At 37.6% G+C, this 23,412-nt stretch overlaps 2 protein-coding genes across 6 annotated transcripts in view; one reads left to right on the top strand and one right to left on the bottom strand.

The window, feature by feature from the left end:
• Positions 1-9,937, bottom strand: part of SELENOF (selenoprotein F) — a 58,594-nt gene extending 48,657 nt beyond the window's left edge. Inside the window, exons 1-2 of one of the 2 annotated variants that reach the window (XM_047870821.1) lie at positions 9,469-9,937; positions 855-1,022 (exon numbers count right to left, since the gene is read on the bottom strand). In XM_047870821.1, coding sequence (XP_047726777.1) covers positions 855-1,022; positions 9,469-9,552 — 252 coding nt within the window. In that variant the 5' untranslated portion in view covers positions 9,553-9,937. The remainder of the gene's footprint in view (positions 1-854; positions 1,023-9,468) is intronic. The other variant, XM_047870820.1, reaches the window with a different exon arrangement.
• A 182-nt stretch (positions 9,938-10,119) lies between these two features.
• Positions 10,120-23,412, top strand: part of HS2ST1 (heparan sulfate 2-O-sulfotransferase 1) — a 175,082-nt gene continuing 161,789 nt past the window's right edge. The window contains exons 1-2 of one of the 4 annotated variants that reach the window (XM_047870818.1): positions 10,998-11,140; positions 11,940-12,072. Coding sequence is in view for 2 of the 4 variants with exons in the window: in XM_047870816.1 (XP_047726772.1) it covers positions 10,508-10,631 (124 nt within the window). In the remaining 2 variants the exon portion in view is untranslated. Of the gene's footprint in view, positions 10,632-10,997; positions 11,141-11,939; positions 12,073-23,412 lie in introns of those variants that run through there. The other 3 variants (XM_047870816.1, XM_047870817.1, XM_047870819.1) reach the window with 3 other exon arrangements.

Below are 23,412 nucleotides of genomic sequence, written 5' to 3'. Positions count from 1 at the left end.
GAGTGAGCTTATTATTAATCTGAACAATGAATCAAAACATAGCTGATTTTATTGGACAGTTAGAACTATCTATCCTTGGCTGTTTTCAGGTGTTAAAGAGGAGATTAGGTATCTGTAAATATTAGTGATAGCTGTGTAAATTAACACAAAGCTGTCTAAATTAACAAAGAATTTTCTTTGTTAACCAGATAAAAAGTTATAGTTTACTGCCTACAATTATGTGCCAGGTAATAGGTGCTATACTTTCGCCTCAAATTTCATTGTAAAGACGGAGTTCTTCTTACAAATGAATATAAGCATCTAATTAATTCTTCTTTGTCATCATGTGGCCAGAAGTTAGGAAGACTGGAGGACTTTAGGATCCAATCATGCTACAATAATTTGGCAACCTCTCTGCTGAACAACCATGATAGAATGAGGTCCTGGTATGTAACCTTACTTTTCCTTCCTATTTGTTTTAATTGATCTAGTGGGCCAGACAGAAATCAGTTGAGTTTTTTTGTTTTTGTTTTTTTTTCCAACGTTTATTTATTTTTGGGGGGACAGAGAGAGACAGAGCATGAACAGGGGAGGGGCAGAGAGAGAGGGAGACACAGAATTGGAAACAGGCTCCAGGCTCTGAGCCATCAGCCCAGAGCCTGACGCGGGGCTCGAACTCACGGACCGCGAGATCGTGACCTGGCTGAAGTCGGACGCTTAACCGACTGCGCCACCCAGGCGCCCCTGTTGAGTTTTAAAAAATACAAAATGTAAAAGCTAGAGACTTCTTTATATTTAACTTGATTAAACAATTTAGTATTTCACCTTATCTCAACTACACCAACTAATGGAAGAGAGATCCTAGAAAACAATACCTTTTTTGTTTCAAATTGTGCTTCTTCCTGACAGCATCCTCTACAGTCAGGATCCAGCTGAAGCAGGTTAAACTGTCCAAGAAGATCACAAGAGCTGCAGAGTAAGTTGCTGGAGAAGCCCAACTCTCTGCAAGCCTCCGATGAAAACTCTGCCCCAAGTGCACACACCTGAAAATAAAAAAAAAAAAAAAAAAAAAAAAGAGAAATAAAACATTATTGCATATTTGTATCACAAAACTTCCCAGAAAGGAAAAACTAGGGTTATCCAAATCTAACACACTGGAGATGAATTTCCGAAATGCCTCATTTAGAGACAAACTGTTAAATATTTTTGAACTCTATAACCTTAGATGAGTCTTTGGCTCTTCCTACTTCCCTCACAATTTTTTTCTTAAAAATTTGCTATTTTTCAGCTTAGCTGAAATATGAATTAATATGCTTTCTTTGTGATGTGTATATTACATACAATACCTTTACTAAACACTCAAGTTTTTTTTGAAAAGGAATTTCCTTAGAAGATAAACCAATGCCCCTGTTGATATGGGTCTATGGAGTAATACTAACTTCTAAACTTCTCTTCATTCACATCTAGCAGTGGAAAGGTGAAGAGGATGGAGAAGAGCAGGAGCACATCAGAAATAAAACTATGGGGGCACCTGGGTGGCTCAGTCGGTTAAGTGTCCATTCTTAATTTCAGCTCAGGTCAAGATCTCATGGTTTAGTGAGTTCTAGCCTCACGCTGGGCTCTGTGCTGACAGTGTGGAACCTGCTTGTGATTTTGTCTCTCTCTCTCTCTAAAAAATAAACATTAAAAAAAAAAAAAAAAAGCAATGAACTTTGGGGATTAGGTACCAGCTCCATCACTTAAAAGATGATGTGACCCTGAGCAAGATAACCTCCCTCAGCTTTAATTTCCTCACTGATAAAGCAAGGACAATAATGCTTACATAAAAGAGATTGCAGTACAGATGAATGAAATGAGTTATGTAACCCATCAAAACAACCGGCAAAGGTGGGTTTATCTGTTCTTATCCCTTACCATTGTCTCATGCATGTCTCAGTGAATATGGTATAGCTTCACCTAAGGTCAATCTCTCTACCTGTGCTTTGGAGTCTATCTTCTGCCATCTCCACAGGGATTTTAATTTAGTCGGTAACTCAATTCTTCAGTGTATTCAAACCTTATGGTTCTAACCACTTTCCCCCACCTTCTGTCATTTCTGAATTGTTACTATAGTCCAGCTTCTGATCCTACCACTTGACTAAACTTGCCAAAAATCATTAAATGCAAAGACATTCAAAACTGTTCTGGCTTTAGCTGTTCCTTCCATGGGCTTGTCTTCCTTCTCCTCCTTTTCTATGCATGCATCTCTTAAGCACTTCTGTTTCCCATTCTATTTTTGGCTTTTTGTTTGCTTTACATATATTCTATAGACGACCGTATCTTTCCCAAGGCTTCAAATACCCACTTATTGAAAACTCTTGAGTCTTTTTGAGTGTCAAACTTCCAAAGCCAACAGCCTACCCGACTTCATTATGTTCCACAGGCATTGCAAATCAAAAAAACTCCAACAGTGAAACTTACCTTTTCTGCTTAAATCTATTCCTCCCAATGTATCCAATTATTTTAGTAAAATGGCACCATTTTCCCTGACCACCTAGTTGCTGAGGTCAGTCATTCCACATTCGACATTCTTCACCATTCTTACAAGCAATTAACAAGTTTTGACAATTCTATTTCTTAAAGAGCTCTCAAATCATTTCTTGTCTCAGTGGCTTTAATGGTCACCACCAGTCCTACCTTTCTTTACTTCTCCAATCTCATTCTACTTTTCAGCTATAACAAATTCCTGGAAGAATAAAACTCCCACTCATACATTTGCTCAAATTTTTCTTACATCTAAGGCTCCTTTTTCAACTTATTTCAAGAACCTGATTAGTATCAGTCTTCCAGGAAGCCTTCTGTGTGTGTGTGGGGGGGGGGGGGGGCGGCGGAGTATGAGATCCTATCTTTAGCCATAGTAATTTTCAGAGGAAGAAATCTGTGCATAGGTCTAAGATGGTGCCACTCATGACACTGTACTATGTGAATCTAGAGTTGTCTGATTCCCTAGTACTGTGAACTCTTTTGAGGGCAAGCATTAAGTTACCTGTTTTAATAGCACTTGTGCTAGTTCTCATGTGTACTGAACAAATGAATTGGTCAAAACTACAGCCTCAAGTCTAGAGGAATTTCAGATTGTTTGACTGCAATTTGTTCATCTTCTAGACCAAGGGTATGCAAACTTTCTGTAAAGGGCCAGATTAGTAATTGTGTTAGGTTTTGGTGGCTAAATGGTTTTGTTGCAACTACTCAACTCAGCCATGGCGACACAAAAGCAGTCACAGAAAATAACAAATGAGTGGGTGTCTGTGTTCCAATAAAACTTTACATAAACAGGGTTAGCTGGATTTGGGCCACCAGCTGTATGTAGTCTGTCAACCTTCTAAGCTAACCAGGTAGATCAAAATCCAAGGACATCTGCCAATATAAAAACTAAGTAGTGCTGGCATACTCTCCCAAAATGCTGATCATCCCACTGGTCTTGTGTTAGTTAATACCCTAATTTGATACTTTATACATTTTTTACCTTATCTCAGTAATAATGTGGGATGTGTATAATATTCAAATAGATCAAGTATCCCAGTCTTATGGGAGGCACCTAAGATACGTGCTACTCTACTACGAATAAAGTATTTCTTCATTAGTAAAGTGATATGCTTGATCTACTTCACAGGTTAATTTGTATTTTTCAAAGATGGCCACACGAACATATATGCATCATCCCACACGATGTTCTTTCAGTGTGACTGGCAGTCCTCTACTGCAGAGTAGGAGTCTATTTTCCCTCCCCATGAATCTGGGCAGGGGCTTGTGACGGATTTGACCAGAGTGCAAAAGAAGTGATACTATGTAATTTGAGGGTAGGTCATAAAAAAGGAAACAGCATGGCTATTGGTCCCACATTCTGTGCCTCTGTCTCTCTTGGAACATTCAACTTCGGAACTTAGACACCATACTGTAAGGTAACCTAAATTAGAGGGATAACATGGAGATTCCCATGTAGATAGCAACTGAAACCCCAAACTGACAACAATCATCAACTAATGGACATAGGAGAAAAGAATCTTCATTATTTCAGACCACCGTCTTTCAGCTGAGACACCAGGGAACATACAACTCATCCTGTTGTGACCTGTCTGAACTGCTCACCCACAGAATCTAAAAGCAAAACAATTTTTTTTTATTCCACTATATTTTATGGTGACTTGTTTTGCAGCCATGGTAATTAAAATAGGCAATAAAAGTGAAATCACTTTGAAACTATGAACTGCTTAACAAATGTCAAGAAATTGTTATTGCCAAAGCAGGTTTAACAAAACAAAAATCTCGAATGATCATGCAGTTGTGTTATTTGGTTTTATTCTGGCATTTATTGAGCACCTACTAACAGGTGGCATAATATGCAAAACAGGTGTTTTGGAGTCTGATGACATCTTGATTCAAATGTCAGCACAGAGCAACCTTACTTATGAATTTCTGAATACGAATAATTACTATTTATCTCACAAAATTTTGAGGATTAAAGGAGAAAAAGTACTGGCAGCATCTAGTTTCCTAGCCAAGACACAGTAGGTACTTAATGTTAGCATTATTCCCACTTTCCAGTGCTCTTAAAAACCTTCTTAAAAAAAACACAACACACTACTTATGTTTTAATCATTAGACACAGGATAGAGGACAAGTGTAGTGAAGTTACATTCATGAGTTTCATGAATGAACTACTTTCTAGCTCTTCTATCATTAGTTTTGCAGACTCAATGCTTTGAATCTAAGGAGATCGGAACATATTTAGTACTTCACTAATAAATATCAAATGCTAAATAATATAGGAGTTCAAAATTATAAATGTATGATGATCTTTTTATTAGCAAAAACTGTACAACATTTAAATGGCCACATTAAGGCCACACATTAAATTTTAAAATAATCGGCCACACTTGTAAGAAAGACACAGATTCTAAGGACACGGTGGGATAACCCTGTTTGGGATAACCATTTAAGTTTAACTTTCCCTAATTCAAAGTAGGATTGACAAGCTAAAAAAAGACTCCATTCTTTCCTTCATGCATTACTCATGATTTTTCTGGTATCACTATTTCTTTCTAGATGAGGGTTGTTGTCAGGGAAACTGAATCAACCATATTGTAACATTACCTATTCAGGCAGAAGTCTGGTATATACAACTTACTATACATACATATGAATAGTTGTCTCTTAACTTACCCTTAGTCTCAGAAAACTCATAAGTTTCTCATATAATTGTGAACGGATTTCAAATCTGAGACTAAACCAAAGGGATGGGATTATCGATCAATCCTATGAAAATAAATACCAGAAACATGGCCATTATAGCAAGCTCTTACAAAGCACCAGATATTCTGCTAATAAGCATTTTATATCATTACTCCATTCAATCTCAACCACTCTCTTAAGTAATTATCCCCATTTTACAGAGAAATAGAGGCTTAGGATAGTTAAGGTAATCTAAGATAACAGCACACAGGAGGTGGCAGCATCAAGATTGTAATCCTGATTGGCCCTCAAAACCCTCACTATGAGCTATTTCAAAGAATCCATGATGCACCATTTCAAAGAATCCATGATGCACCATTATTGTATGTACCACAAAGAATAATAACAAAAATGCTGGCAATTATAATCCTGTCCCCCAGACTGATGGAGATGTTAACCTGTGAAGAAAAGGGGAATGAAGTGTTATGTTTCAGAATTAAAGATATACAGTATCATTCTGTACTGCTTTGGGTATATAGTGCCTTTCAAAATATTGAAGAAATATTATGAATGAGCTAAATGAAGACTTGAATACCACTTAGTTCTGGGTGCCCCAGAGAACAGCTCCCGTAGGCCATACTAAACTATTACTTTTCTAACGCTTAAGCATATTCAGAATGTATTTTCAGATTAAATCACTTTATATCCTCCCAGATGTCACCTCACTGGAATGCTGGTAACTATGCATTACTATTAACTTTAAATTAGAGATCTACAATGGCACAGTGATGAAAACTTGTCTAGTCTAAGGACTCAGAGGTTTAAATAAACAAAAGAAGGAGCTAAATCCTCTAACCAACCCAGCAGCTCAACCTCAAGGTGCCAAGGAATTCTTTCCTCATTCTCTTTTCATTCATCTGTCAGGTTCCAAAGATTTGGCTTATTGTTACCACTGCCAACTACTTATTCTAGTTGGCCTCCCCCCACCCCCCGGCTTTAGACTAACTGGGAAATGCAGTTTTCTAACTTCTTAGTGTTTTACCAACAACCCTCCATGCTTCCCTTTTCATTCTCAAGGAATTTATTGACTTATTTTCTTAAAAATACTACTTATTACTGAAGAGACAGAAATACACCTTAGGGAAGTTAACAATTATTTCAACAAGGGTGAATTCCTCAGAACTCTCTATTTTTGGAGTCATTCTGCATTTGTGGGAGTGGGTGGGGTTCATCACCAATCTACACAAACTACAGATATCCTCAGGATTCTGATAGCAAGGAACAAACACAAGTGAACTAGGAAGCTATCCACATGTCAGAAGGATTTTAATGATCAGAAGGATTTTAATGAATACATACGAGGAACAATATAAAAAAACATCCCCCAAAAAGGTCTCTGTATTCCCTTTGGGTACGATCTAATTGGCACAAGAGCTGGGGGAGTGCACAGAGTTAACGGTGCTGTTAAGACTGTGCATCTGTGTAACAGAGTATAAGATATGATGATAGAATATGCGAGGGAGAGAGTACACCTGGCTTTGCAAATCTGGAAATGGTATGTAAATTAAGCTCTGCATTTTATCTAAATACTCTACTTTAGGCCTGGTGAGGGAGAGCGTGGTATGGGAGATATGCTAAAACAAATGACCCCAATTCTTCAGCTCTACCTTTTGGCTCTCGCAGTAGAGGTAAGATTTGGGAATTAAACCTGGCTAGACAAATACGTATCAGGTGAAACAGGCCTTGTTAAGAAATGTTCAAAATAGACTCCACCTTAAAAGCAACAGGGAACTACTGAATTTTAATAATGACAGTTCTAAGTTTTAAAAAGATGACTTTGGATGCATCATAAAGATTGAACTAAAAAGGGGGAAAATGAAATAGGGAACCTTGTTTAAGGAAGCTGTTGTGGGAATTCCAGGCAAGCAAAAATAGTGGCCTGAATTTAGGTACTGCCTATGGAAATAGAATTAAGTAGACTGGCTTGGAAATTTTTAAGGGTTTAATGACTAATTGGATTCAAAGAGTGAAAGAGAAGAATTTTAAAATGACTACTTGCTGGGTTGGGCAATTGGGAAGCTGGCAAAGCCAACCATTTAGGTTCTGATAATTATAAGAGTGAGCCAGGAGGCTGTTATTGCTAAGGAGAGAGATATTGGTGGCCTGAATGAGGGATTAACAATAAGTGCATGCATTTGAGACAGATTTAGGAAGTAAAATCAACAAGACTTGGCAATTGCCTGATGTGAGAGATGTAAAGAAAGGAAAGAATCAAATATCCAACTTTCTGACTTAAATTCTGTGGTCACTGTGGTAGATTATTTAATGGCCATAAATTCCTCCTATCCTGATATGTATATTTCCATATACATATGAGGAGTATGTCACTCCTCCCATTTAGAAGTAGAGTCTGTTTCTCCATCCCTGAAATCTAGACCCGCCCTATTTGTTTTGACAAATACTGTGGGGTAGAAGTGATTGATATGTGTAATTTCAAAATATATGTAAATGCCTCCTGGGCTTCAGGAGGCATTGCGGCTTTTGCTCTTTAGGAGTGCTCCCGGAGACTGCTATGAAAAGAAGCTGGGCTGGCCTGTTGGAGGCCAAGAGGTCACATGGAGGTGAACCAAGTTATCCTGGCTAACAGCACCAACTAAGAATGAAGCCATCTTGGACCCTGCAGTTCAGCTGACCCACAGAATTATGAGAAATCCTTGTTATTTTAAGCCACTAAGTTTTGGGGTGGTTACACAACAGTTGATAATTAAAGTGAAATGAGGGGAAGTCAACGTGAAATGTTATTCCTTATCTTTGCATGGTGGTGGACTCAAATTACCCAAGATAGGCAAAAAAACAAACAAACCAAACAACCCCCCCTCCCAACACAAAAACCAACCTCCAGTAGAAAGTTCAGAGAGGGGTCTTTCAGTAATTTCTAAGGCACCAAATGCCTGAATAACAGAGTACCGTAATATTAATCAGAGAAGTAAAAAATCCACCTTTTAGGTATGGTTGCAAAAACAGGCAGGATCTTCAAACCTTTTTTTTTCTAATTTGACTTTTTATTGTATTTTTTGAGAGACAGAGCAGGGGCAAGGGTAGAGAGAGAGGGAGACATAGAATCCAAAGCAGGCTCCAGGCTGTCAGTACAGAGCCCGAAGGGTTTGAATGCAAGGACTCAAGATCATGACCAGAGCTGAAGTTGGACACTGAGCTACCTAGGTGCCCCAGGATCTTCAAACTCTTTGAGGAAAGTAAAGCAGGGGTGTTTATAGAAGCCTTCATGTATAGGTCCTAACTCCCTCAAACCTTGGATAAACCAATCAAACCAGGTCTCCTTGGAGAAAAATTTTCAGCAGGTTCAGAAAAATAAATACCTTAAGAATTACGTTGATTAATGAAGCAAGTAAAGTCTCCCACAGTGCCTAGAAAAAAAAGTTATTCATTCACATAGCAAAACATGGACTGCAAGACTCTTGGGAGGAATTAACTAATATTAAGTTGTACCTAACCCAACAGAAAAATAAGACAAAATTAGCTCTATCCCGTTCAAAGATTGAGAACGCATCTGTTGTGTTAATGGAGAAAAACTAAATAAAAAAGTTAACACTGCCCGATTTTAAACGAGATGAAGGCTATCGATTTTAGAAAATCAATTTAAAAAATTGTGCTTTACCACGGAGTAGTTCCTTTAATTGAAACGTCAAAAACCACAAATGGCACTAAAACGTACCCAACAGCACGTGAATAACATATCAGAGATAAAAAGGTTTGTCTAACAGTGAATTAGACACCACTAACAATTCAGGGGAAAAAGTAAACAGAAAATGTACCCTGAACCAAAGACTTGGGGCTTTCTTCTAAGATTTAGGGAGCCTTGTCACAAGGAACGGTAGGTAGTCCCTTGTATTTCGTCCATTTAAAAACAATCTTCATTCCTTTCCAAGGTCTATTGCCTCCCCCCTAGGCCCCCCCCCCGCCCCCGCCTCACTGTGTGGTTTACAGACTGTTATTAGCTGGAGCTCTGCAAAAGAAGATAAATACTACTCAAGATATTCTGAAGTCAGGAGAAAGAACCGCTAGAAACCCAGGCGGGAAAGGGAAAACATCAAATCAGGAATGAAGCCACGTAGCATTCCAGCCACAGCGGTGGCTAAGGAAACCCAGACCTCCCACCCTCTCCAAGTGTGGCTCCCATTCAGTACTGAATGTTCCGTCTTCCTCAGAGCAATATCCCCCACTCGCGCCTAGGATGCCGCGGAGATGATCTTCACTCACCGCTTGAAGTACAGCCGCCAAGAGCAACCGCAGCCCAAACGCCGGCCCCAGCCATCCACCAGGCCCAGCCGCCATCGCTACCATCTTCTGTAGGTCTCCAACTGCTCAGAGGACCCCGCAGCTAGGGGCGTCCACTCCAGAGCCTGATCCAAAACAGGCTACTAATGGCCGTTGCCATCAAATCTCTTACTCTGCAGAGACGCGTATTACCTAAGGGTATATGGAAGCTTTAAGATGGTCGAATACCTTTATATTTCATATAAATATAAAGTCACTGGGTCCTTTCGATAACCCCTACCAGGCATTTTCTTAAGCTCCCAAACTTGTGAAGCTCCGCGTTCCTTCCTTTTATTCACGACATTTCGTCAAGCAGCCAAGAAGCTCCGCCTTTGGCAGTCTAGGCCTGCCTCCTTCTCCAAGTTTACCCAATCGAATGTCGCTTTGGTTGACACCTGCGGCAAAGGAAACCAACCGTAACACGAACCAAGAGCAAAGCTCCGGGGTTCTTCGGTCCAATAGGCACAACGGAACGGGAGCAGAGGGTGGAGCCTCTGGTTGCCGAGCAGCGTACGTGGATGCGTGCGCGTGGTGGCTGAGGGGGATGGGCAGGGGGCGGAGCCGAGGGCGGCGCAGCCGCAGCCGCAGCGCTGGCGGAGGAGCGCGCGGCCGCGAGCAAAGGAGGGAGGGAAGGAAGGAAGAGAAGGAGGCGGGCAGGCAGGCAAGCGCGGGGGTCGGGGACTGAGGCAGTAGAGAGAGGCGAGAGCCCGGCAGCCGCTTCGCGCTGTGTTTGCTGCGCGGGCTTTTGGAGGGGGCGACCGTTGAGTCGGTCCAGGAGAAGCGGGCACCGGCGGCGTTGGTGCTGGCGCCTGGGGGCGGGGGACTGGAGAGGCAAGAAGGGGGGTCGCTGCGGTGGTTCTCTCGCTGTCGCGCTCTCCTTGCCTTTCTCCCGGCTCGGTGGGCTTCCCCCGGCGTCTCACTCGCCTCCGGGGCCCCGCTCCCCGCCCCCCGCGGTATGTCTTGATCCCGAGCAGCGGGTTTCATGGGGCTCCTTAGGATTATGATGCCGCCCAAGTTGCAGCTGCTGGCGGTGGTGGCCTTCGCAGTGGCGATGCTCTTCTTGGAGAACCAAATCCAGAAACTGGAGGAGTCCCGATCGAAGCTAGGTAAGGAGCAGAGCCACTCGGGGCTGAGTGGTGTAGAAGGGGTCGGGCCAGGGAGGCATGGCAACCCGAGCAAGTGGGCTTTCGTCTAACCTGCGGTCTGGCTCGGGGGCAGGAAGCTGATAGAGCTTGCAATGAGAGCTGGGACTGGGGGCATCGAGAACACAAGCTCCAAGAAAGGTGTGAATTAAGCTTGAGTGGCGTGCTGGGCTCGCGAGGTCACGGGGCAGAGGTTGCTAGGGTGGGCTTTCCCGTGCCTAAGGGTTACCCAAAGTAAGCATTCCAAGGGGGAGACCGCTAAAGAAGACCGAACTCAGTAGGGAGCGGGAACTGCTGGAGGAGGCAGAAACGCTCAGCCTTGCGTGTTTTCTTGAGTCTGCCGAAAGCCCTGGCAGTGCCAGTCCAGGGGTGTGCTAATTGAGACGTTGGCACCTGGAGACAGATCTTTTGGGGATGGGGCGGTTCACGAAGGGATAGATGCTCAGAAATGGAGGGAGATACTGGGAATGATGGTGAGTAAAAGAAATACACTGTAGTGAGTTGCACTCTTGTGCTGGGGGCAGCAGGGGACCACACAACTGACGGGGGAAATAGGCTGCCAGGTAGGACAGGAAAGCAAATAAAAAGCTTTTCAGTGAGGTACTGAAAGGAGGCATACAGGCATTTAAACTTTTTTCTTTTTTTAGTGGAGCTGAATTTTGTTAATATTTTGGGCTTAAGAATAGGAATGTTGATGTACGTGGTTCCCGGCAATGTTGATGTAATGAATTTAGAAGAGGAGGGAACGCTAAAGGGGAATTATAGTTAGATTGAAGTTTGTGGAAGGAAAAGTAAGATTGTACAATAAATTAACCATATCCTTAAGTATCTTAAGGAGTTAACAGTGATCACTTTAATGAGAGAAGAGGTCTCAAGTACAAAATGTTGGAGTATGAAGTTGTGAAAGACCAGAAAAATGCACAGATAATAGGTACTTTCAGATTAGTAAGGAACTTTGGCATTTGGTAGGAATTTTGGATGTAGAGGGAGTGTTAAAAGAATGTCTGCGATACATTTTGATTAAAAAATGTACACGGCATTTAAAAATCAGCTCAAGAGGCTATAATTTGAATATGGAAAAGAAATGTAGTGTTTTTATCGGTACACTTTCACCTGTTGTTTTAAATACTTTTTGAGAAGCAAGCAATAAAATAGCAGCAGCAAAATCATTTAGACTGAGTAACAGCTAGATGCTGCTGTGGGTGATTATATTAATATTAAGGAAAATGTATTAGCAAATAAATTGTTACAAGTATAGCTTCCTATTTGCAGTTTTGGCAGACTTTGCAGAAAGCCTTGGAAACATTTTGAAGAGCAGTCTATCAAAGAGCATCAGATAAATCTAACTGAAGTGCAACTAAAGTTGAAGGAGGAGCTAAGGATAATTCCAGTCCTGAACTCTAGGGTAAAACTATACATACGGTTTTGAAGAGAGATCACATTTATTTACCATGATTTTATTAATATGTATCTTGTATGATGGAAAAATTGTTCACCTTACATATTGAAGGTTGGCCAGTACAGTTTTCCTTTCTGTTTGGATACACTTCGCAGCATTCAGGGTCATATTCTGGCCTCTTTAAAGACCCAGCTTTACAGAAAAAAAATGACTCTAGGAGAAATTTGAAAGTTATATTAAAATTTAGATTTGTACTTATTCTTTGTTATATTGCTATTTAGATTTCTTAGACACATTACGCTGGTAAGGATAACCTCACTATTTTATGTTCCTTTTTTGCCTCAGATTTTCTTCATAATACTTGAAAGTGGGTTCCATAGACACAACCTAAATTATTTTAAAAAGAGGATTATCTTAACATGTAGAAAGCCACGGGTAGAAAACAATGTGGTTTTTTTTTCATTATATTTTGTAAGAAACCTTTAAATTCCATCAGAAAGAGTAAATATGGATCAAACCAAGTACTCAAAAATAAGCTAACAAGAGGAGCTCAGATACAAAACACTTGAAGGAACTAATAATAATGCTCTGGAGCTGCAAAAACATGGCAAATAAAACGTATAACTTTATATCACTAGTTTTTATTTTTTAAAAAGAAAAGTCTTATAAAAAGCAGTACTAAAACGGATGTTACCAGTTAGTAATCTTAGGGAAGGAATGCAGAGAAGGCATAGTTGATAATCAGACTCTGTACTAGGCACTTCCATACAGGATATTCTTATGTAATCTTCCAAGAACACTATAGAAGACTATTTTTACAGATGTGGGATTAGGCTCAAAGGTTATATAACTTGACCACAGAGCTAGTAGTGGCAGAGTCAGGATTGGAACCCAGGTTAAGTGTGATTCCACACCAAGTGCTTCTTTAATTGACCAGCCTGCTTAGGGCTTTGCACTGACGCTACACTAAGATTTAGCAGTTTGAGTAGAATTTTTAAATGGTAATATCAATGTTTAATTGCGTTTATGGCTGAGAATGAATATAATTCTGAGAAAATCTAATTTCTGACACAAAGAAATTGGTTTAGTGTAATGTCTGCTCCTTGTTTATATCCATATAATGAACATAATTATATTACCCAATGAAACGACTGCAATAGTTTATTTCTGTTTTAGAAAAAAAAAAAAAAGCCTGTGGTTGTTTTCTGTAAGTGTAAAGCTTTCTGTTAGCTTATGCAAAAGTTATAAAATTTACACAGGCAAATCTATCAATTTAAGCCACTAAGTTTCTTCTGTTTCTTGAAGACTTTCCCCAACCAAGATTATGTACATTCTCTAGATTTTGTTATAGTATTTTATAATTTTTATTTCTTACATTTAGTTCTTTAAAGCATTCATATATTTGTAGAGATTTATTGTAATTTCTCTCAATGAACAGCCACTTATGGCAAATATTAATAAATAATTCATTTCCCACTGTATGTTACAGTTTTTTTCCACATAGTTCCTTTTTCATATATTAAATTTTTTTATGTTTTAGAATTGATTTTGAACTCCATGTTTTTCACTAATTTAGAGATTCTTTAAACCTCAAAGGACCTGTATATGGACTTCAAGGTACCCATAAATTCCCTGAAATTATATGCACAGCTTTTATTGGATTTGTGAAGGCATATGCGATCCCCTTAATATTGGGAATCACTGACTTGGAGTAGATGGTTTGTATATAAGTGTGTTTTTTATTTCTTTGTTTTTAATATTAACATGCAGCTTGTGAGTTACATCTAGGATACGAACACATTAGGAGAAAAGGTCTTTGGGATGTTATGTTGAAGAACATAGTATTTAAGTCATTTTATGTAAGTCATTTTATTAAAATGTATACTTAATTTTTCTAATGTAAGATGACATGGAATCAATGAAAACTGTTACTTAGCTTAGTATTTACTTAGCTGTTAGAGCTGCAATTTGTTGCTTTTACGAAGCAGTTTTTTTATAAATCTTCAGAGACACGTGTAGCTAATGCTGACTGATGGAACTGCAATGAAACCTTTGTTACATAAATATTAGAATTATATGCTTGATATTTTATTGTCTATAGTGTCTAGGCATTTAAAATAATGTTTGTTGTTTGACTACTTCTAACACCACTACGTGAATTTACAAATACATTAGGATATAATCTTTTAAATGAGGACAGTAACTCAGAATGGATTGTGTAATCCTCTTCACTGGATGAAAATTATGTTACTCTCTATGCTCTTAAAATCCCCCTAAATTTATGAACTAATTCTAGGACTAAAGTTGATACTGTTCTTTGGAATTTGGTAGTATTTAAAGTGCCTGAAACCGTTCAGCGATATCTGTAAAATGTTCCCAAGAATGATAGATTTCTGTACTTTTGCAAGTAGAAATTGTTTGCAAAACTCATGGTAGCTACTGTTTAGAGGACTTTGGATTAATTGGAATGCAGTTATTGTAGAATTGCTAATTAGTGCCTCACTTATGAGTCCTGGATAGGATATCTAGTGCCATAGAGTAGTCACTAGAAATAGTTGGTCTCAATTAAGGTAACCCCAGGATGTCTGTCTACCACTCCGTTAAGACTTCTAATAGCTTTTTGGTACCTAGTGGAGTGGCAATAAAAATGAATATTCAAACACTGCTTCCCGAAAGACCACTTTTGAGCCATGGTCTTACACATATCTGGACTTTACAGTCATGGTTCACTTTAGCCTAATTGTTTACAGTTTTCTACCCACCCACTAGTAACTGTGTTTATGTACTTTGCCTTTCTGCCTGTTAACTATGGATTAACTGCCTGTTAGGTCACTTGTGCACCTGATCCTGTTCCCTAACCTACAAGGCATGGTTCCAGAAGTTTTCCTTTGTTCTCCTATAATCATCATGTCTTCTCTTTCTGCTTGAATATTCTTAAGCAGAAATAGACTATGAGCATGCTATTATTTCTCCCATCCAAAAACCAAAACAATACTTTCTCTTGACTCCCCTTTTCTCAGCCAACCTCTGTTCCATATTTTGTCTTCCCTTTGCAGTATAACTAAAAACTTGCCTTACTGACTCCAATTGCCAAACTCACCAGTAATTTCTCTAAATCCTATGCTCAATTTTTCGTCTTCATTTTATTTGACCTATCAGAATTTGACACAATTGATCACTTCCTCTTTTTCTGATAGATTTTCTTTACTTGGTTTTCAAGATACCGTAATCTTGGTTTTTTCCCACCTCATTGGTCACTTCTCTGAATCCCGTGTTGGATTCTCCTTTTCTCCTCAACCTCTTAGCATAAAAGAATAACCTTCTCTATTTACTCTTCTCTATTTACTCTCCCTTAGTTGGTGATTTATATGCTGACAATTTCCAAATATATAATTCCTTTTTTTTTTTTGAAGGCACATTTTAAAAATAAAATTTTAAATTTACATCCCAGTTAGCATAGAGTGCAATAATGATTTCAGGAGTAGATTCCAGTGATTCATCCCTACGTATAACACCCAGTGCTCATCCCAACAAGTGTCTACCTTAATGCCCCTTACCCAATCGAATATATATTTCTAATTCAGGCTTATTTCCTAGTAATTTGGCTGCCCACTTGAATTTATCTTTGAGTAATTAGTAGGCATCTCAAGCTCAGTGTTTTCAAAATGGATCTTCTGATATCTTTGTCCACTGCCTCATCCTAAATCTATTTTATCTTTTACCTTCCCTATCTCAGTCAGTTGATGGCAGCTGTATCCTTTCAGTTGCCAGGGTTTTACTTGCCTTTTCTTTTTCTCACACACTGCATCTAATCTGTCAGAAAAATCTTGTTAACTTTATCTTCAAATATTTCTAGAATATAACTACTACTCAGCACTCGCACTGTTATCACCCTAGTTCAAGATACGTACCATCATCTCTTCCCTGGATTACTGCCATGTCTTAACTAGAATGCTTCCACACTTGCCTTTCTACAGACTATTCTTAATATAACAGCTAGAGTGATCCTTTTAAAATGTAAATCAAATCATGTCACTCCTCTTTAGAAACTTCCTGATTTAGAGTAATGCTAACTCCTTTTAAAACAAAGCCCACAATTTTTTTTGACTAAACACAGTAAATGACTTTTTTCCCCATTCATATATTAAATGATCATTTTGGTGGATGGTTTTCCTTTACATGGGTGATTGATTCAGGGTCTCAGGTACCTCCTGCCTTATAATTCTACCATCCAGTCTTTGGAAGTTTTCTGCTGTCATCCCTGGGTAGGGGCAAGAAAGGAGTGAGGAGCCCCCCCTTTCTGAACTTTTTTGGCCTCTTGTGTCCTCAGTTTATTGATGAAGACAATTCTTTATCCATATGCAAGGGGGGAGGTTGGGAAGTGGGGTTTTTAGCTGACAGTTACTTACCAGTTCCAACTGTGTATTATAGAAGAGGGCAGCATACATTTGAATTTTTTGAATTTCTTTGCATAAATCCTAAAATTTATTTATTTTGTTTTATGCCTCAACATATAAACTGTCTCAGTAAGTGTTCTATGTGAACGTGAAAAATGTATATTCTGTTGCTGTGCGGGTGGAACATGCAGTAAATGTCAGGTCAAGTTGGTTGGTAAAGTTGTTCTATATCCTTGATTTTCCTTCTGTGTACTTGTTCCATTAATTATGGAAAGAGGGGTTTTGAAGTCTCTGATAATAATTGTGAATTTGTCTATTTTCCCCTGAAGCTCTGTTACTTTTTGTTTCATGTATTTTGAGGTACTATGATTGGTACATAAACGTGTAGGAATGTCATGTCTTCTTGACTAATTAACCTCCTTTTCATTATGAGATGACCCTTTTTATTCTTGGTAATATTCTTTGCTCTGAAACCTAGTTGGTCTGATTAGCCACTTCAGTTTTCTGTTGATTAGTGTAAGCATTGTAGACCTTTTCCCACTCTTGATATCAACTGGTTTGTACCTTTTTATTTAAAATGAATTTCTTGTAGGCAGTACATAGTTGGGGCTTTCATCCAATTTCATAATCCCCATTGTAAATAGTGGTGTTTAGAGCATTTACAGCTAATGTAATTATTGATATGATTTGGTTTACATTGCTGCATTACTATTTGTTTCTTATTTGTTGCATCTGTTTCATTTCCCCTTTTTGCTGCCTTCCTTAGGATTAACTGAGTATTTTGTTTATTCCATTTTATCTCATTTGTTGACTTACTACCAGTGCACTTTCTTGTGATTTTATTTTATTTTATTTTTTTGTGGTTGCTCTAGGGTTAATGTTATATATTATACTATGTTGTGTGTAAGAACCTTAATCATTATACTTCCATTTCCTCGCTCCTGGATTTTTGCTATTGTTATTATATATTTTACTTTTACGTGTAAGTTCTATTATACATTATTTTATTTTAAACAGTTATCTTTTAAAGAGATTAAATGTTCCTGCTTTATATTTAGTCATTCATTTTCCATTCCCAGTGCTCTTCACTCCTTTGTGTAGATGCAGGTTTCATTTGGTACTATTTTGCTTAATCCTGAAGGATTTTTTAAAAATTAGTTATACTGAAAGTCTGCTGGTGATGAAATCTTTTCACTTTTGTATGTCTGAAAAAGTCCCTAGTTGCCTTAGATATTTTTGATGGGTATAGAAATTCTAGGTTGACAAATATTTTTGTTCTTTCAGTACCTTACAGATGTTGTTCCATTGTCTTTTGGCTTATGTTGTTTCTTATGAGGCTGCCATCATTATTCTTTTTGTCCAGCTGTACATAATGTCCTTTTTTGACTGCTTTTAAGATTTTCACTAGGTTTTAAGTAACTAAAATGAGCCTTGCTGTAATTTTCTTCATGTTTTAGTATGTGTTTTATGTATGTATGTATGTATGTATTTATTTATACTTCCAGAGTTCTTTTTTTATTAATAATTAATTTATTTTTTAATTTGCATCCAAGTTAGCAGATAGTACAACAATGATTTCAGGAGTAGATTACTTAATCCCCCTACCCATTTAGTCCATCCTCCTCCCACAACCTCTCCAGCAACCCTCTGTTTTCTATATTTAAGAGTCTGTTATGTTTTGTCCCCCTCCTTGTTTTTATATTATTTTTGCTTCTCTTCCCTTATGTTCATCTGTTCAGTATCTTAAAGTCCTTATATGAGTGAAGTCATTTATTTGTCTTTCTCTGAGTAATTTTGCTTAGCATAATACCCTCTAGTTCCATCCATGTAGTTGCAGATGGCAAGATTTCATTCTTTTTGATTGCCCAGTAATAGTATGTGTGTTATTTTTGTTAATATTGTTACAGTATATATAACAGTATTTTGCTTAACAGTAACTTTTAAAAAAATAGAAATTAAAAAAAATCTGGCTGTACTGTATAAACATCATAACTAAAATCCTACTGCAAAAAATGAATTCTTTAGTCTTAAGAAAGTTGTAAATTCTACCCTATTTTTGTTCTTCAGAAAAGAGCCACGTGATTCATTAGAGCTATCTGTGGTTCTTTCAATTTCTTCTTCTTTTTTTAATGTTTGTTTATTTCTGATGTGGGGCTCGATCCAACAAATTGTGGGATCATTACTTGAACTCAAACCAAGAGTTAGACGCCTAACCCACTGAGTCACCCAGGTACTCCTCTTTCAGTTTCTAAGGTGTGATGTAAAAGGACAATATCTTAAGTAGTCAGTGATGAGAAATACAATATTTTGAATATAGGGAAGAATATTCGAGCTTTGAGTAAATTGAGGTATTGAATTAAAATAAATAAAATCCTCTTTCAACCATGCATTTGACTTAGTTGTTTTAGTTTTGTTCATGTCATACTGAAACTAGTTCAGCAGTTGGTTTTGACATGAAGATTCTTTTTTTTTTTTAACTTATTTTATTTTTGAGAAAGAGAGATAGAACAAGCAGGGAAGGGGCAGAGACAGAGGGGTACAGAGCATCTGAAGCAGGTTCTGTGCTGACAGCAGAGAGCTCAATGTGGGGCTCGAACTCGAGAACTGTGAGATCACGACCTGAGCTGAAGTTGGGTGCTTAACCAACTGAGCCACCCAGGCACCCCAATGACATAAAGATTCTTGATCAAATGTAACTGAGAAGTTTGTGATTATTTTGTATTTAAATTATTTTGTGTTAAATCTACTTCTAATTGCCAGGATTTTTAATTTCACCATAGTATTGTTTTTTAACAAAACACACCCATCTCTAATAAAGTGTTGCATATTCCCTGTGTGCTATACACCTTTGGCAGAAGGCCAGCGTAGCTCAATTGTTTCCTCCATAGAAGAGCTTATTAGAAAACCTGGCTTGACATGATCTTAAGGTATAGATTAACGGACAGCTCCTTCATTTTATTATATAGGATAGAATAAAAACCATTCACTGTTGTCCTTCACGTTTTGAAGATTAAAATAAAAGAAGCAAACACGCTTCTAATGATATTTTAGTGTCTCAAGATAGATTTCTTAGCAAGGAAAATTAGGGGTGTGTGTGACTTTTGATCCTGAACTTGGGAATTATTATGATAGTCTCTCTCTGATTTGGGATGGACCTTTTCAGGAATGTCTGATTGATGAGATGCCATAGAGTGCGCTTTTTGTTTTGTCCTAGGTTGGAGCCCTAACTAATTAAGCCTGTGACTAGCTACCATCTAATCTAACTCATGACACTCTGACTTCCTTTTGGTCTTTTTTTTTTTAAGTTTGTTTGTTTATTTATGTTGAGAGAGTGCACAAGCTGGGGAGGGGCAGAGAAAGAGGGAGAGAGAGAGAGAGAGAGAGAGAGAGAGGGAGGGAGGGAGAGAGAGAGAATCCCAAGCAGGCTCCACACCTTCAGTGCAGTGCCAGACACAGAGCTTGAACTCAGGAATCCTGAGATTGTGACCTGAGCCGAAACTAGGGAGTCAGATGCTTAACTGACTGAGCCACCCAGGCACCCCTGCTTTGATCTTTTTTTTTTTTCTTACTTGACTTGAATTTCTTCCTTCTTTACCATTGTGCCCATGTTTCTTCAGTGGTTTTCTGCTTCTCCCACTAGTGGCAAGCCTCATGACCTCTGAACCTTCATCTGTAACAGACAATAATAGTAACTAACATTTATTGAATACTTATTGTGAACTAGAGATACTTTAAGTGTTTTATATGTATAACTGCATGTAGTAAAAATGGTGCTCACTTCTGTTCTCAGAGAGTGGGAAGATAAAATGCTCTTCAAATGATACAATGAAAATGTTTGTAAACTATAAAAACTACAGTTATAAATTGTTAATAATAATAATATATTTACTTTCTCTTTGTTGCTGTTGTCTTTTAGTGTAATGTAGTTTTGAGTTTACATTGTTTTTTGGGTTCTTTTTTTTGCTGCTGTAGGCTTTGCCCACTGCCCTACCTACCCAGTGCCTATACCAGGATTATAGTCGTCTGATATATAAATCAAATGATGATGTTACAGGAGTTAAAGTTTTGACATTCAGGCTGTTTTTTTCCTCTTAGGAAGGAGTAAAAATCACTGGCAGTTCATATTATTGTTCCTAAAAATAGATATCTATTTACTTTCATAAAAATTATAGAAAAGCCCTTTTTAACATGACTAAAGTTTCTTCGGTCTTTCCTCCTAATTTTTGCCAAGTTGGCGGTTTAAGGATAGATTTTTATAAAATGCACATTAAATTTGAATTGTGACAGGAATTTCTGTGTGTGTTTGTGTAAAATAGTTCTTTAGCTTCTAAATAATTTTTTAAAGTGTTGATAGTCAAATTAGTAGAGGGAAAAAGAACCTAAGTCTATTTCTCCACTATGGAACAAGTTTTATGTGATAGTTCCTTTATTGTCAGTATTACCACAATGATTCATTGTCATATTCTCAAATACAGGGGAAAAAATGTGTTTTGTATCCTTTAATTTAGGAACTTCAACTTTTTCTTATTTTTTATTTGATTGTATTTATAGCTTTAATGCTGGGATTATGAGAATCTCAAAGAACAGAATTCTTGACTCTTACACAGCATCAGAGGCTTTTCAACCTTCAACTACACTTAAATAGAATGCTTCAGCCTCTGAGGTAAATTTTGGAATGGTAGCATATTTGCTGCCTTTTCTTTAGGGAATCAGGAAAGCATTCCGTACTTGCATTTGATTACACAATAAAAGCAAAGTGGGAAATTCTTTTTTTTTTTTTTTTTTTTTTTTTTAAATTTTTTTTCAATGTTTATTTATTTTTGGGACAGAGAGAGACAGAGCATGAACGGGGGAGGGGCAGAGAGAGAGGGAGACACAGAATCGGAAACAGGCTCCAGGCTCCGAGCCATCAGCCCAGAGCCCGACGCGGGGCTCGAACTCACGGACCGCGAGATCGGGACCTGGCTGAAGTCGGACGCTTAACCGACTGCGCCACCCAGGCGCCCCATCAAAGTGGGAAATTCTTAATAATTTAGTAATAACAAAGATTGTTTGGGAAAATTGGGCATCTAATCATGAGGTTATAATATAGCATAAATGCTTTGTGATAATGCTCTGTGATTTAAGGTTGTTTTCACTGTAAAATCCATTAAGGTAGAACCATATATGTATTGATTATTTAACTGCATTTTGACAGAGAATTTAAGACCATGTTGATTATTTAGAAAAAGATTATTTATGGTATGTAAATAATCTTTTTATTCAGTTTTTAATTTAAGAAAATCTGATAAAATGGTTTGTAACTTATTCACGTAGCCATGATGGCTAAGAAAAATGTGGATTCAGTTGGCATTTTTAAGCTACAGTTTTCAAATAGGATTTAAAATAAGTATTGTTAGATTAACATTAAAGGCTAAAAAGAAATTGCCAGTGCTTAAATGAAAGATAGTTTTGAGGAGAGCTGTTGCTTTTATTTTTAATATTTTAAAATCATTTTTTATTATTTATTTATTTTTTCTTACTATTCCTCTGTTTATTCATGGTATAGTACATACAGTTTTACTTAATTGATGTAATATACTGACTTCTTTTATACTCCAAGCAGTAGCAACCTAATTATCTTGGATGGGGATGAAAATATTTCTGAATAAATAAAGTGATGCACAGAAGTCATACAACATTTTGTTTTAGGCTAGGATCATGATCAAATATATAAACTTAAGATTTATAAAATTAAGATTGCTGATTTAATAAGTAGCAATGCCTAATCGTCATTTTTCTTTATTAGAACAGCATTAATAATAGGAAATAAGTAAGGTAGTTACTAAAGGCACAAGTACTGTGAGTCATAATAAGTGGGAGCTCTTTTCAAGGGAGGAGACCGAAGAGGGCAGGAAAATTGTAACAATCTAGGTTAAGTTAAAATGGTTCACCTGTCTTCCTTAAAAGCTTCTGAGCATAGTTCTGAAGGAAGTAATGCAGTTATGGTATGCTTATAATAGGACACAATAATAATATTATTTGTCAAAGTAGTGACCTTGAGAAAGTTATACATTAAAAATAATGTAGTTGCTAAAAATATTTTTGGAACTGTATGGAATTGGATTTAGAACTTTTAAAACTACACAAGATCATTTTTATTTCTTTATGGATATAGTTTACAATTATAATTTAAAAATTTAAATTATAGGGGTGCCCGGCTGGCTCAGTCAGAGGAGCATGCGACTCTTCATCTCGGGGTTGAGTTCAAGCTCCATAGTAGGTGTAGTGATTGCTTACAAATAAAATCCTAAAAATGTTTAAATTATACAAGTAATTATAGATTATTTGGATAAAGGGGAAAGAAAAGGTAATCCTTATTACACATACTAACAAGTCTTTGCAAGTTTCTTTAATGTAGGTTTCTTAGATAAAAGTGATTATAATATTTTATCTTTTCATTTAACATCAGATCATAAACATTTTCCTAGGTTGCTATCATAATAGCTAACATAACAGTGTAATGATAAGCTCTCTTTTGAAGAGGGGAAATAGACTTACTAGGGTTTTAGCCTTTCATTATGGTAAACTATGAAGTAACCACTTGTACTGATTTTGTTTCATTTAGCTGTAATACTCTAGAATATTTATTTTTATTTTTTTAAGGTTTTTTTTTTTTTTTTTTTTTTTTTTTTTTTTTTTGAGAGACAGCATGACTGGGGGCGAAGGGAGCAGAGGGAGAGAAAGAGAGAATCCCAAGCAAGCTCTGTCAGCATGGAGCCCAAAGCAGGGCTCAAACTCACGAAAACCTTGAGATCATGACCTGAGCCGAAACCAAGAGTCAGACGTTTAACCGACTGAGCCACCCAGGCACCCTAATTCTAGAATACTTATAATAAGATATGAATTTCAGAACCTCCTTAGTTGGATTAAAATTTAAAATCCCAATCTAGGATGCATTTGACTTTAT

The sequence above is a fragment of the Prionailurus viverrinus genome, chromosome C1, assembly GCF_022837055.1.
Source record: "Prionailurus viverrinus isolate Anna chromosome C1, UM_Priviv_1.0, whole genome shotgun sequence".
NCBI classification, from domain to species: Eukaryota; Metazoa; Chordata; class Mammalia; order Carnivora; family Felidae; genus Prionailurus; species Prionailurus viverrinus.
Note: the sequence above shows the minus strand (reverse complement) of the source record. Positions and strands in the feature narration are given on the sequence as shown.